This window comes from Octopus sinensis, linkage group LG14 (assembly GCF_006345805.1).
Source record: "Octopus sinensis linkage group LG14, ASM634580v1, whole genome shotgun sequence".
NCBI lineage: Eukaryota > Metazoa > Mollusca > Cephalopoda > Octopoda > Octopodidae > Octopus > Octopus sinensis.
The window spans coordinates 41,072,956-41,089,006 of record NC_043010.1 but is presented as its reverse complement, the minus strand read 5'-3'; the positions used below and the strand labels follow the sequence as shown (position 1 = coordinate 41,089,006).

Below are 16,051 nucleotides of genomic sequence, written 5' to 3'. Positions count from 1 at the left end.
GAGGTATTTGGTTGCTACTTCTAGGAAATATATTGTGAATTGATATTACTGCTTAACATTAAGTTGGCTCTGAGCAGAACTAAGTGCAAAAGTATTCCAGCTGTGGCCATCTCATCATTTTTCACATTATCTACATTATCCAACATGTTGTTCCCTTTTAAGAAAGTTACGTATAATTTGAGGGGGATTTTGGTTGCTATCTTTAGCAGATTGAGTGACAACATGAAGGTTCCTCATTAGTTCATTGTGAGTTTTTGTAAGCCCAGGTTAAGCCTGATTGAACAAACCTATGTTTAAAGGCATTCCTGCTGTGGCCATCCTATCTTTTTAGAGGCATCAATGATTATATTGTCAAGTGTGTACTTGCCTTCTTTAAAAACACTAAGATGTGATTTGAGGGAGGTTTTAATGCTATGTCTTGCATGGTGAATGATTTAGTAAAGGCGCGTGCATTGAATCACGTTTCAATGGCGTATGAGATCACTGGTGGATGGCGGTATAGATAAGAAAGATCTAGAAGGGAAAAGGTGGGGTGAAACTACAACTTAGTACGTTAGTACTTATCATTATGATGAAACAGGAACAAGGAAAGAGGAATAGATTTGTATTGGAAATATTAAAAGCCAATCCCTGTATGGGCGAAAAAAAAACTGATGAACTGATAATAACATTAGTATTGCTTTAAGGATGAAGATTAAAGTCATAACTAGGTTACTGATGTAAAATTTCTGATATCTTACTTCATCATTAGAGATATTAATCGGGATTGGTCTTTTGAATAGTCAGAGCATAAAATGCTGATAATTGTGGAAAGTAAAGATCTAAACAACAAACATAAAACATAAAATTAAGGAGAAATATCAACTATCAAAGTGTCATTGTTTAATGCATTTTGATAAGCACTGCCACACTGGATATGACAACAATGGTAACCGCCGCCGCCGCCACTACCACCACCACCACCATAATTTAGTGAGGGAATGTTGAAGTAGTCTCTGAACTAGCTAGAGATAGCAGCTAAATTTTCTTTGACCCACACTCTGTCATCTTTAAAAAATTAAGAAGGATGTAGTCTCAGAAATACATAATGCAGGATGGTCACGGCTGGAACACCCTTGAGTATGGTTGTGATTGATCATCGTAGCAGACTTGGAAGCTGAACAACAACAACAACAACAACAAAGTTTGATTGGAAAGAAATGAAAAAGAAGTCCTCTATTCTTTGTTAAGATGAATAATGTTACTAAAGCTTGTGTTTTCTGTTCCCTACAACTAAAAGATGTTGCTTGAAACAGACCGCACCTCATTTTTGTCCCCTTTAACTATGATGGTGGCTAAAATAGATCAGAGCCTTTCTAAAATTATTGATGTCTGATGACCTACAAGTTGTTATTCTTTAACCCAAGGTCAGCTCTGATGGAGCAAACTTCTGATCAAAACTGCCCTGGCTGTGACCATCCCATTTTAAAACATATTAAGGACTACATCGATCAAAGTGTCCTTCAAATAATACAACCCTGTGTAATTAGAAGTAGATTTGGCTGTTATTACTTGCAGGTTGAGAGACCACGTAGAAGCTCTGTTACAGGTGTTAGTGATGGTGGGGGAGTTGATGCCTGTTGTTGTTGTTGTTATTGTTGTGTAAAACTGGTCATTTTCGCAGTCACCTGACGCAGTTCTCTTTATTTGTATGTATTCGACAGAGTGTTTACAAGAAGACCTGTACCAGAAGCACCGGAACGAAATCTCACTGCAACTAGAGTGCCACTTGAAAGAAATATCACGGCTGAAAGAAGAATTGCAAAAAATACTGCAGACAGGCAAACAGAAGGTTAGCAGAAGCAGGTTTATTGGGTTGGTTACATGTGGGAAGGCAGGTCACCTAGTGGTCAAGCAACTGAACTCTTCCTTTCCATCATAAAGTCATAGGTTTGACTCCCGGTCTGGGACACATACTGTTGTGTTCTTGGGCAAGGTACTTTACTTCACATTGCTTCAGTTCACTCAGCTTGCAAAAGCAAGTATTAAGATTGATAGAGTGCTCATTCTAAGGCAAGTCAGTGGGGCTATGGCTAAAAGTCTTCAGGTATTAAGAAGGATATGTCCAGTAGTGGTAATGTTACCTCCTATCTTCACCCATTACTTGTACTTTACTTGTACATATTTTGTGAAACTCTTTATGAATGGCAAAAACAATATGGCAGAATTTGAACTCGGATATCACAAGTCATTTTTACCTCTCATTTGGGCTGGTTGTTTTGTTGTTGCTGTTTGTTTGTTTGTTTGTTGAGCGAAGTGGTCTTTGTCCCAGTAGTGGGAGAAGTCCGAAACGTGGTCCTTTGCTATTCGTAAGACCCGCAGAAGAGAAAGCAGGTCAACCCCCCGACACCGAGAGCATTGACGAATGGATGAATGCGCATCCAGGCTCAGCGGTTGCGTAGGAAGTCAGGGACAAGAAACAGGAAGAAAGAGTGAGAGAAAGTTGGAGCGAAAGAGTACAACAGGGGTCGCCACCCCCCCCTGCCAGAGCCTCGTGGAGCTTTAGGTGTTTTCGCTCAATAAACACACACAACGCCCGGTCTGGGAATCGAAACCGCGATCCTCCAACTGCGAGTCCGCTGCCCTAACTATTGGGCCATTGCCTGCCCTGTTGTTGCTGTTGTCATTATTGTCGTTGTGATCAAAAGAATTTTAGCTGTGATCACTCTATCTTCCTCCAGATTTAATATAGCCTGAACTGTTTTTCTTTTCAGTTTTGTTTTTCTTCTTTCTCTGCATGTTGTTGCTTTTTTAACCCTCTCAACTGATAACCTTGACTGACTATTCAGTTTTTCTAATATAGTAAAGGTGTAACTTGAGGATCTTTTGGCTGCTATTTCCAGGAGGTGAGGCACCACATACAGGATTTCTTGCTAGTTCATGTTTAGTTGGGGGTTGAGAGCAGTGGGAAATGTTAAAAGTGAGTTGCTAGATCAAACGTAACAGAATTTAATCTCAATTCTGAATTGATAATTTCATTCAGACCAGGTTCAAATTATCACTTTGTGTGTAAAATCTTATCTTGGGGTATGGTTCTTAGTAACATCTTATTTTATCAACTTAAGATCTTATACATACATACATGCATGCATGCATTCATACATACATACAAACATGCATGCATGCATGCATGCATGCATGCATGCATGCATGCATGCATGCATACATACATGCATACATACATACATACCTACCTACCTACCTACCTACCTACCTACCTTAGGAATGAGAACCCAGGGTTGGGTTCAAAATTCTACCAGGACACCTGATGAAGGCTGGAGAGTAAATCAGCTGAAACGCTGTGGTAACAACAAACAAGATGAGGACGCATATCCGTCCAATGTAAATAATGTAAACAATGATCATCATATGGTATTTCTTCTGACTCTTTATGTTCTGAGTTCAAATCCCACTGTTTTTCTTTTCATTTCTTAGGGATTGATAGAAAATAGGTAATAGTCAAGTATGGAGGCTGAAATAATCGATTAATCCCTCCCCACAAGTGCTGAGGTCGGTATAATTGGTTAAACTCTCTGTTTAACTACTGAGGTACTGAATTCAATGTAATCAGCTAAACCCTATCTTCAAGAACTAAGGTACTGAGGTCAACGCAAACCTCTCCCTTCAAAATTGTTGGCCTTTTGCCTAAACCAGAAACAGTTATTACGATGCCTCTCCATGTTCTTTATTGAAATCCCACTGGTAGCAACTTTATTTTGTGTTTTCATTAAACTGGGAGTTGGTAAGATAAGTGCTAAGTGTTGTTTAACCCTTGGTCAGATCTGAAACCACCAGACCCATGATCGAAAGCTATTCAACTGTGACTATCTTGTGTTTTTTTATTAAAATATATTGTATCTCGAACTACTTTACCCTTTCTAGAAGAAAGTAATCATACAGCTTGAGAGAGATTTGGTTGCTTTTTCTAGTTTGTTTAGAAACTTCATTGAGGTACCCTCATTGGCTCTAAAAGTGATATGTATTTGCCTCATTTTAATTTCCACCTACCATATAGGATAGGATAAAAAGATAAAGCTCCTTCCTGAATCATATAGACTCATAGGGCTGGTTTTCCAGTTTTTGTGGTGTATATATTTTTCCCCTGGATGGGATGCCAGTCTGTCACAGGAACGCTCACTTTTGCCAGCCGAGTGGACTGGAATAACATGTAATGAAGTGTTTTGCACACAAAGTCAATGCATCACTTGGTCCAGGAATAGAAAACACAATTTTATGACCCTGAGCCCAACACCTTCACCACTAGGCCATGTGCCTCCACTCACCCACTATATAGTACCAGTCATTTCATGGGAGATTGTTTTGTTTTATAAGGCCATGTTTTCATTAGTTGTTTTTTGCATCTTGAAATTCTCTCGGATTAAATGGTTGTTATTTGAAATTGAGAAATTTACTTCTCTACTCTACAGTGTGTTTTGGTTGGTTGGTTTTGATTCTGAGAGTGGATGATTCGAATACCAATTAAAAGAAAATAGTTCATATCCTGACAAAAGGTTCTGTCCTGTGTCCATTACCCAGTTACATTTAGCTCTTGATGATTCAGAATATGTACCATGAAATATGTAGGACAGATTTGTACAGTTCATCCTTGTAAATCATTGATTCTTAACCATTTTTTACCTATGGACTCCTTTGATTCTTATTTTACTTAGGGTGGGCGAGGATCCTTATTGCTATTCAATGTTTAAAAACTCCTAAATTTTTAGGAATAAATGTTATTAGGAACTGAATAGAAAATTGTTAAAACATTTTGTGTACTGTAGGAGTATTACCAGTTTATGTAAATTTTAATGATAAAATCTTATATTGACCCCCCAAGGGCCACAGGGATCTTGGTTGAGAACCACTGCTGTGAATGGTCAGGATGAGCTTCAAAATTTAAAAAATTATTTCATTAGGCTTCAGGATCTTGTTCTTTGAGAATGTGTTCTACTTGGCTGACCCATCCATTGATTCAGAGAAAAGGTTTCTTCTTATAGGTTGTGTTAGTCTTTAATCACCATTTTCAGTCTTATAAATCCTTCTGTGTCACTTTCCATTCGGTAGGATCGGGATCATCAGGTGATTATGTCAGAACTGAAAAACAAGATTGACTGCCAAGAGAAGAAATTCTTTGCCATAGAAGAAGAAAAGAAGAAATTGAAGGAGACCATTACAGAACTAATGGTCAACGTGAATGAAGAGAAAGAGAAACAAGAACATATGAAGGAATTCTTCAGCCAAGAAAAGAAGTATGTTTGGACGCTGTTGATTTTTGATTGATGTTTAATGACTGCTGAATGATTTATCCCTCTTTATTTCAGGCAGTGTACATTGAAGACTATACTGTCTGATTCTACCCACCCCATCCCATTTAGACAGGAGGGTGTGAATTAAGTGAAATTTGGCTTCTATTTCTAGCAGATCAAGCAACTGTATTAATTAATGGTATCTAAACTTTTATTCTAGTTTTATTCCTATTTTTAGCTGTCACAGGTTCCAAATTATCCCAAAATAAAATTGAGTTTTTTATAATTCTAGTGCAGTTCAGTCCTTATCATAACAGTCCTTTTTCAGTCCTTATTGATGCTGTTGACTGAACTTGAGGGGAAATGGATGTAATTGCTTTGTTCCCGCCAGGTTTTTGATGTGTTGTTTAGACTTTGACAGAGCCAGCTTCATATCTGAGCTTGGGACAAACTGGTTTCTAGTCTTGGACTTAATGTGGGCCTACTTAAATTCACATTTGTTGGTTGTGGGAAATGGAAAAAAGTACATCAATAGCTCATGTCATTGTTGAAATCCATCATTCATTGTTGAAGCCAGAGAAATGCAATACCCTCGATTCTGGGAAACAAGTCTGAGAAATGTTTTTCAACTTGAATAATTCATATTGAATGCTGTGTGGTAAGTAGCTTGTTTACCAACCACATGGTTCTGGGTTCACTCCCACTGTGTGGCACCTTGGGCAAGTGTCTTCTACTATAGCCTCGGGCCGACCAAAGCCTTGTGAGTGGATTTGGTAGACGGAAACTGAAAGAAGCCTGTCGTATATATGTATATATATATATGTGCATGTATGTTTGTGTGTCTGTGTTTGTCCCCCTAGCATTGCTTGACAACCGATGCTGGTGTGTTTATGTCCCCGTCACTTAGTGGTTCAGCAAAAGAGACCGATAGAATAAGTACTGGGCTTACAAAGAATAAGTCCTGGGGTCGAGTTGCTCGATTAAAGGTGGTGCTCCAGCATGGCTGCAGTCAAAATGACTGAAACAAATAAAAAGAGAACAAAAGAGAAAGAGAATCCCTTGTGGAATTGGTGTCAGAAATCACATCTTTGATGATAATAAATAGCTACTTAAGCCATTAGCATTTAAACTGGCCATATCAAACTCAAATACTCCACCTGCTTCATGTTCAAACTGGCCAGATCTGGCATCTGATACCTACCATCCAATGACTTTCTAAAGATAAGCAATTGTGTCATTGAAATCTCAAATCTATAGGACAGTGTATGATTATTTCAAAGCAATGTGAATAAGTAACCATTACATTTGACCGAGTAATCTGAATGCTAAAGGGTTACTCAATGTAATGTTCCTTTGTGGAGTCTTGCTTTCAGGAAAATATTTTCTCATTGATGTCTCAAGTGTAATTGGACACTTAGTAATTTTGGTCATTTGGCACTGAAGCTGGCTAATTTGAAGGAACTGGTTTACTTTTGTCAACGAAGCCCTGTTGTTGATATTGAGTTGGTTGTGCATGCATGACTGAATGAATGAATGAATGTGTGTGTGTGTGTGTGTGTGTGTGTATTGCCGGTAAAGGTTTTAGCTGCCAATTCTGTACGAGACATTGTAGATCACAGCACTGATAACAGTTAAGCCTTGTGCAATGGCCATACTTGATGACGAGGGGGCAACCATTATGTATGTATGTATGTATGTATGCATGTATGCATGTATACATGCATGCTCATACATACATATACAATATGCACATTGGTTATCCATCTGCCTGCATTTAAAAACCCAATGAATATAATGATGATGATGATGATGATGTGGCAATGCTGGTGGTGTATTGTTTAAATGTTATTTTTTACCTTTTAAACATTTTTTTTCTACAGAGAATTAAAAGAACACTTCGAAACAATTAAGAAACAAGAGTTAGAAAATGTTGAGGAAGATTATATCCATGAAATGCAGAAAATGGTAAAAGAATTCAGTCGGACCCAAGAATTGATGACTAGCAAAATAACATCTCTGAACAGCGAGTAAGTGATAAAGTTGGGCTGCAGTATGTAATGGAGATATGGAAATGCTTAAAAGTTTTGCCTTCTAATCACATGGTTCTTGGAAGGCACTTCATTTTGAGCGAGTGACTTCTGCTACAGCCTCAGGTGTAGGTGAAATAGGAGTCCCTGTGTTATATTGTCTTTCAGTTTTATGGGGGCATAACCCAGCACTGCTTATCCTCATTCCTGGTTATCTAAATATAGACTGACATCAATATAAACTGTGTCTATGTGTGTGTGTGTGTGTACATATATGTTCACAAATCTGTGTGTATATATAATAATGAAATTACTGTATACAGTGATCAGGTGCATCACAACTTGTCAAAAGTGCGTATAAAGCGCATATGCACTAATGTACAAGTGTCTGGAAAGTGAACAGTATATGAGTCAGATACATGCTTCCGTGTGTATGGAGGGGAGAAAAGCAGGTGTAGTGTTGGCGAATCTCAGGAAGCATGGAAGCTTTGAAGGATGCAGTGCTCCGACAACTAACAACTGATATATATATATACATATATATATATTTATATATATATATATATATTTATATATATATATATATATATATATTTAGCATTAGGAAGGGCATTGGTGTTAAGGAGGGCATCCAGCTGTAGAAACTCTGCCAAATCAAGAATGGAGCCTGGTGCAGCCATCTGGTTCGCCAGTCCTCAGTCAAATCAACCAACCCATGCTAGCATGGAAAGCGGACGTTAAACGATGATGATGATGATGACATCTATATATATATGTATGCATATGCGTATACAAACAAACACAAACATTATATGCTTAACGAGTGATGTTGGTTGTTAACGTTTTTGTGACATAGTGGATCGATAAAAGCACCAGACATAAAAAGAATAAATCCTGGGGTCGATTTGTTCGACTAAACCCATCAAAGAGATGTTCCAGCATGGCCGCAATCCAAAGACTGAAACAAGGTAATGGTTCGAGATAATCAGTCGTAAATTCTCGTGAACAGTATTTGTAGATTAAAATATATTTATTTATTGTTGATTTATATCGAAAATAATGAAGCGATAAATGAAGAGTTTCATTAATTTTCAAGCCCTTGGAACGTAATATGTCGTAGGTTACGGCCCTCCGGTTATTTATTTCTAAATTTCTCGTCTGGACGGACAGAAACTGTAGAGGCCCGTCGGATTGACTGACCCCAAAATGGTTTGCTGTGTCGTACAGTGTCACGTCATGTTTATCAGTGCTTGAGAGGCTTACATTACTAATAGAAGCGTCTATGGAATACTTAGCCATGGAATGTTTGTATAACTGTAATGTGCGACTGGTGAAATCGAAGAAGTAAGATAGAGAGAGAGAGAGAGAGAGAGAAAGAGTGTCTGTGTATGCATGTGGCCTCATAGTGTAAGGGAGACAATTATGACACAGTGTCATAAAAGTAATGAGAATTATTTCCCTTGAAAATCGACTTTTCGTTTTTTTCTATTTCCACAAATTAGTTTCATCTGACACTTTTAACCATCTTCTTAAAAAGATCCATTTTATTATTGTCTATTATCCAGGACTTTATTTCTGTTTTTTCTTTTTTAATGAAGTATGTTGAATTAGATCCCTTTCTGTCTATTTTCTCTTACTATTCACTCACGAACACTACTTACAGCATTTATTAAACATATACACATGCGCCTTCACACACTCACACACACACACACACACATACATCATCCATCCCTCCATCAACCCATCCATCCATCCATCCATCCATTCATACACTTGTATACATCTGGGTTCAATTATAGAGACCTCTGACATTTCGCTGGTTCGCTTTTTATCGATCTCTGATTGTTGATGCTGATGATGCTAGCTTCTCAATGATGAGAGCAAAAACAGTTCATGCTATATTTTGAATTTAAATCCATAAAATAAGTACCAGTTAAGCACTGGTACTTATTTCAGGCCTTTGCCTCAGTTATTATTGTTGGACAAGAGATATTAGATTTTGAATGTTCAACCATCTTACTTCACTATAAATTTAAAAGGACCATCTTACTTCACTCTAAATTTAAAATTTACTTCACTATAAATTTAAAGGCGGCAAGCTGGCAGAAACGTTAGCATGCCAGGCGAAATGCGTAGCCGTATTTCATCTGTCGTTACGTTCTGAGTTCAAATTCTGCCGAGGCCGACTTTGCCTTTCATCCTTTCGGGGTCGATAAATTAAGTACCAGTTACGCACTGGGGTTGATGTAATCGACTTAATCCCTCTGTCTGTCCTTGTTTGTCTCCTCTGTGCTTAGCCCCTTGTGGGTAGTAAAGAAATATATAGATTTAAAAGGAAATATACACAAGAAATGACCTCTGACTGTAGTTTGTCCCTGGGTAAGATTGACAATCCAGTGCTTGATCCCAGGTTGTTGTACATTTCCTTTCCATTCCCTTGGAAATATTTGCACTTAGAAATTCACAAACATTTGTCTCTAACCTGGGCAGGCATGTGGTTTGTCTGTCTAATTTGTCATTACCACATAATACGATGAGGAAAGTAGTTTCCATGTGGTGCATTTGAGCTGAGTGAAAATAGAGAGAAGCCGATATGGAAGGTTCTCATCATCATCATCGTTTAGCGTCCGTTTTCCATGCTAGCATGGGTTGGACGGTTCAACTGGAGTCTGTGAAGCCAGAAGGCTTCATCAGGCCCAGTCAGATCTGGCAGTGTTTCTACAACTGGATGCCCTTCCTAACGCCAACCACTCCGTGAGTGTAGTGGGTGCTTTTTATGTGCCACCCGCACAGGTGCCAGACAGAGCTGGCAAACGGCCACAAACGGATGGTGCTTTTTATGTGCCACTGACACGGGGGCCAGGCCAGGCTGGCGACGGACACGAACGGATGGTGCTTTTTACGTGCCACCGGCACGAGGCCAGTCGGGGCAGCGCTGGCAACGGTCGCGAATGGATGGTTCTCTTACATGCCACCGGCACTGGTAACACATCTGCAATTTCCATTGATCGATTTTGATTCTGATCCTCATATATCTCTCATATATCTGAATTTGATTTATATTTTATATATAAATTAGACTGGTAAAAGCTGAGGAGAAATACTCAAATCGAGAGTCCCGTCCAGAAGATCTTGAAGAAATACATCATTTGCGTGATGAGATTCATGACAAGGAGCTACAATTGAAAAAGATACAGGTACTATTCTAATTTTTAAACATTTTATTTCTAATTTTCTTTCCAATTTAAAAAATTTATTTTTTTGTCATAGTTATTTCCCATCCTAGTCTTAATTGTTGTATTCATTGTCAAGTTATTTTCATTGCTGTCATGGTTTGAAATAATTTAAACAAATGTTTGTAGAAACTGTGTTATCGAAAGATTTTTTTTTTTTTTTATCATAATAACATTGATGGGTAGTTCACAAATTGTGACACAAATATATTTCCCTACTTGTAACAAGGAGTTAAATTGTTTTGAAAATATTTTCAGCAATTGTTAGAATAAATACATGCTTATCTTTTTATCCATTATAACATAGGGCTCCTCATCATCGTCATCGTTGTCGCCCTCCCCTCCCCGCCCCTTCTTCTTCCTCCCCTTCCTCTTCTTCCTCCTTCTCCTTCTCCTCCTCATCATCATCATCATTTAGCATTGGCATGGATTGGACAGTGTAACAGGAGCTGGCATGTCAGGGAGCATCACCAGGCTCTGTCTGTTTTGCCATGGTTTCTACTGCTGGGCTTCCTTTTGAATGCCATCCACTTTCATGGGTGCTTTTTATGGCGGCACCAGCACTAACAGGGTTGCCTTGCAAATATTTATATTTATTGTTAGAATAAATTATAGAGTGCAGGCAGGCGTGTGTTGTAGAGAAGTTTACTCTGTCACCACATGGGTCCAGGTTTGGTGCCAGTGTGTGACGCTTTCATGAAGTGTCTTCTACAGTAACCTCACAAAGGCCAGTACCCTGTCTTTAGAATCTAATTGAAGGAAACTCTGCAGAAGACCATCAATTGTTTGTCATTTTCCATGCTAGAAAAGTTTGACAAAACATATTATTGAAGCATTGAAACATTGATTTACGGTTGGATGACCTTCCTGTTATTAACCGTTACCTGCTTTCCAAAGGAATTTTTCACTTACCTTCAAAAGCACGCAGTTCGTCAGTGGTTTGTTGATAGGGAATTATCAACAAACATCATCATCTGTAGCTCAGTGACTTTCATGTAGAGCTTGGATTGTAAGCATTCACACACACACACACACAATGGTTTTGTACAGTTTCTGTCTACCAAATTTACTTGCAAAGTATTAAGTTGACCTTGGGCTAAAGTAAAAAATACTTACCCAAAGTACCACACAATGGTATGATAGTGAAACCATATGATGACGTTGGTGGTATTAGCAATTGTAAAAAATGGTGGATGTGATAGTAGGGATGGGGAAAGCTTGAATTTTCAAAGATATACTTTGGTATTTTCTTTTGTTGTAATTTTTAGGAAGAGAAACATTTCTTCCAGATGGAACTAATCAACAGAGATACAAACTTCAATAAGATTTTTGGTTCCAGTCTACAGGTGGGTCTTATCAACCCACTGTCAAAGGTATGTATTGGATTTCCTCATTCCTTTTAACTCTTATCATTCTAAATGATGGACTGTTTCATTGCACAAGAACTAATTACCAGGATATAAACACCAAATACTGGTTGATAGGATATTCCTTCTCTGAGGTTGACTCCAGTTTGATGTCTGAACAGGTGGACATGTCTCATTGGTAGAGTTGTATAGAAATAGAGTTGGTGTCTGAGCATCTCAGTCATGGGGGAACCATCTGTCTCTCTGCCTCTTTTGTTCATTCAACTATTCATTGTTGACATGCATGCTTGCTCGTTCATTTGTTCATTCACTGAATCAGCTGAAACTATAGGGCACCTAGGGATTAGGTTCCAAAGAGTATTTTGGAGCAAGTGCTTAACTCAAGACTTTCATCGAGCGAAGTAGATGGGAGTTAAACATTTCTCACGGGTAGGATACAAGTCTATCTTTAGTAATAACCCTGTCTACTATAGGTACATGGCCATGAAATTTTTTGGGAGGGAGCCACTCAGTTGCATTAACTCCAGTGCTCAACTGGTACATATTTCATCAAATTGGATAGAATGAAAGGCAAAGTCAATCTTGGCAGAATTTTGAACTCAGAATGTCAAGATGGAGAAAATGGTGCTAATCATTTTGTCTGGTGCAGTAACAATCCTGCCATCTCGCTGCTTTTATCATCAGTCATAATACCTAGTCCTGACAGCTGGCACATGACCTGAAGGACTGTGGAATAATGTGTCCTGCCATGAAAATATGAAAAAAGGTGAATAGCATATCTGAACTCAGGACACAATAATCCAGAGTCTGATACTTCATCTGCTTGGCCTTTTTTCAGCCTCAAACAATATTAACTAATTTGACAGATTTGACAGGTGTGGGTTAAGTGAGAACCACTCCTCTTCAAAGTTTCTCTCTCTCTCTGTGTCTCTCTCTCTCTCTCTCTCTCTCTCTCTCTCTCTCTCTCTATATATATATATATATATATATATATATATAAATAGAGAGAGAGAGAGAGAGAGAGAGAGAGAGAGAGGTGCAGGCATGGTTGTGTGGTAAGAAATTAGCTTCTCAACTACTTGGTTCCAGGTTCAGTCCCACTATGTGCAACCCTGAGTGAGTATCTTCCATTATAGCCTCAAGCTAACCAAAGCCTTGTGAGTGGATTTGGTAAACAGAATATGTGTATGTGTTTGAGAACTGTTTTAGCCACTGTTTCCCCTCACCAGAAAACAGAATTTCACAGAAGCACACTGTCCTTTCGTTTCAGTCATCACAAAAATTGATGAACAAGGGAGAAGCACTGAAAAGCAAAGACGCACCATTAGGCAGTATGACTTCAGTGGATGCCGCTGGTTGGTAGACTGATGCCTGAGGGTTGCATCAAGTGGCTTCTAGCAGCGGAAACCTGAACTACAACGGGCTTGTTTGACAGCAAATGCTTCCAGCAACTTTTGGGTACCCCCTCGTATATATATATATATATAAGTATATATATATATATATACTTGCATAAAAGAGATAAATATATATGAGGTCATCCCATAAGTTCTGTCCGATTTTACCTTTTTTAAAATTGAATGAAATTTAATAGTATTTTAGAATGTCAAATGGAATTAAAAAATGATTTTTATGCATTTGTGTACATTTAAACTAATTATTATTTTACAGAATAATAGAATTAAAATTTCTTTGATTAAAACCCTTTCTAACATGGAAGTATCCAAAGAGCATTTGAGGCACATAATGCTTTATGATTATAAAAAAAGGAAACTCTGCTGCCGAAGCGACTCGAAACATACCCTCAGTTTATGGGAAAGAATGCTTCAATGAAAGAACTTGCAGAAGATGGTTTGCAACATTAAGAAGTGGAGATTTCAGCCTTGAAGATGAAGATCAAACAAGATGTCCAGTTGAGTTTGATGATAATCTCCTTGAGGCATTACTTGAAGAAAATCCTGCATTATCAGTTGAAGAATTGACAATAAAGCTTAGTTCAAACCATACAACTGTTCATTGTCATCTTCAACAACTTGGAAAGGTTCCTAAACTTAGAAAATGGGTGCCAAATGAATTGTCCGAAAGCAACCGCAAATCCTGAGTTGACATCTGCTCTTCTTTCCATTCTCGCAAACTCATTTCACCCTCTTCGGATAGACGTAAAATGGATCTTCTATCGAAATGTTAAACGTTGTAAACAATGGCTTGATAAAAGGGAAAAAGCTCAACCACAACAGAAAAGGGAACTTCATGGGAAAAAGGATTATGATCAGGGGAATTAGGAAGCCAGAAATTTGGGCTGGTGAAGTCATAGTGATTCTCTGATAACCACTTCTGACTCTTTCTGGAAGTATGGCAAGGAGCCAAATCCTGCTGCCATGCATATGGCCTTTCAGCAGCAACCTTCTCCAGCCAGATTTTGACCATAGTTTTCAGTAGCTTCACATAGCCATATGAACTGAGCCTAAGGACTTGTTCAAAGATGTGGGTCAGCATGATGTCACCCTCCCTGGAGACACACCCAAAGACCGTCACAGTTTGGGGGAACTTGGTTTTCATGATAGATGAGCCATTGCATATATTGTAGGAAAGTCACCTGTTGTTCTGGGTGTTGTGCAGCTGGTACAGGCAGAAGTTCTTTTCATCTGAGAAGAACCAGATCATCCCTGGCTCAACAGGATGCCTTAGCTTGTTCAGGAGTTTCCTTGCATTTGTCAAGTGGTTCTCCTTGGCCTTGGCTGTCAGAATTTGTCCCCTGCACCTCTTGTACAAGTGGTAGTGAAAGTCTGCATTCAGAGCCAGCTTCATGGTAGTGACTCCAGCACCCATCTTGCCAAAACCGAGATTTCGTTGCTCAGATTTTCCATTCCCTTGTCCTGCAGTTCTTGGATGAATTCTGGTGTGTGGACGCAGTTAAAACGCCTGCACTATCCCTTCCAGCTGGTCACAGCTTCATAGTCTCCTTTGCAGCCGTCTTAAATGCCACATCATACAGCCTTTACAATGTTCACAGAGAATTGAGTAGCAGCCATGATGTCAGCATTTCAACATCACCTCGATACAAGTAACTCTTTCCCAATATTCAAATGGCTTCTAGTCCGCCATATCAGCTAACTTCTCAGCTACAACTTTAACCTTTATGCTCTCCAACGCTGTTAATTGTCCACCAATGCAGCAAGCTGTTCCCTCAAAAAGGAGAAATAAGAAATCCTCACCTTTAGCCTGAGCACCCTGTATACATACACACATACATACACACATACATACATACATACATACATACATACATACACGCATGCACACACACACACCCTCACACATTTTAATGTCTGTGATATCGTATTTAATGCAGGGAGCATTAAAAAGCTAATTACAGTTAATTATGCTGTAGAGAAAAGCCATTAATAGTGTTTTATTATTTCTGTTTCAGACCAAAGCAAGATCGGAACCTCCTCCCCGCAAATACACCAGTGCCCCCAGCTTACAGCAGACACAGATTTCCTCCACTTTACAACAGAACCAATGTCGTCTAGAACACTTACCGGGATCACCTGTCCATGATGAAAAACTAAACCCAGTACCACCTTTACCACCAATGTATTTCAAAAAATGAACACTTTACAATGGCACACACACACACACACACACACACACACTCATGCACATACACCCTCATGCACACACACACAACTGCTTATATGCATTTATACATAAGTGCATACATAAATAATGCATTTATATATATTTACATGCATATGTGCACATGTACATGCACACACACTCACATATTTACTTATATATATATACATATATATATATACACACACACACACACATTTTTCAAAAGATAGACATATACACAAATACATAAACACACATATGTTTACGTATATATGTGTGTGTGTGTGTGTATATGTATAAATATATATATATATATATATATATACATATACACACACATGCATATAAAATGTATGGTGTGTTTATGTATACATATATATATATGTACACGCACATATATATATGTATGTACACACATATATATATACATGCATTCATGCATATATGCATACACACTATATATCTCTCCACATTCCAGTATGCATGCCTCTTTATACACACTCATTTTCACATAT

At 38.4% G+C, this 16,051-nt stretch overlaps 1 protein-coding gene across 2 annotated transcripts in view; it reads left to right on the top strand.

Moving 5' to 3' along the window:
* Nucleotides 1–15,750, top strand: part of LOC115219205 (protein FAM184A) — a 132,220-nt gene extending 116,470 nt beyond the window's left edge. The window contains exons 13-19 of one of the 2 annotated variants that reach the window (XM_036508890.1): nt 1,704–1,831; nt 5,104–5,288; nt 7,166–7,312; nt 10,395–10,512; nt 11,817–11,921; nt 15,346–15,571; nt 15,735–15,750. In XM_036508890.1, the coding sequence (XP_036364783.1) occupies nt 1,704–1,831; nt 5,104–5,288; nt 7,166–7,312; nt 10,395–10,512; nt 11,817–11,921; nt 15,346–15,528 (866 nt within the window). In that variant the 3' untranslated portion in view covers nt 15,529–15,571; nt 15,735–15,750. Of the gene's footprint in view, nt 1–1,703; nt 1,832–5,103; nt 5,289–7,165; nt 7,313–10,394; nt 10,513–11,816; nt 11,922–15,345; nt 15,628–15,734 lie in introns of those variants that run through there. The other variant, XM_029789324.2, reaches the window with a different exon arrangement.
* Nucleotides 15,751–16,051: the final 301 nt, after the last annotated feature.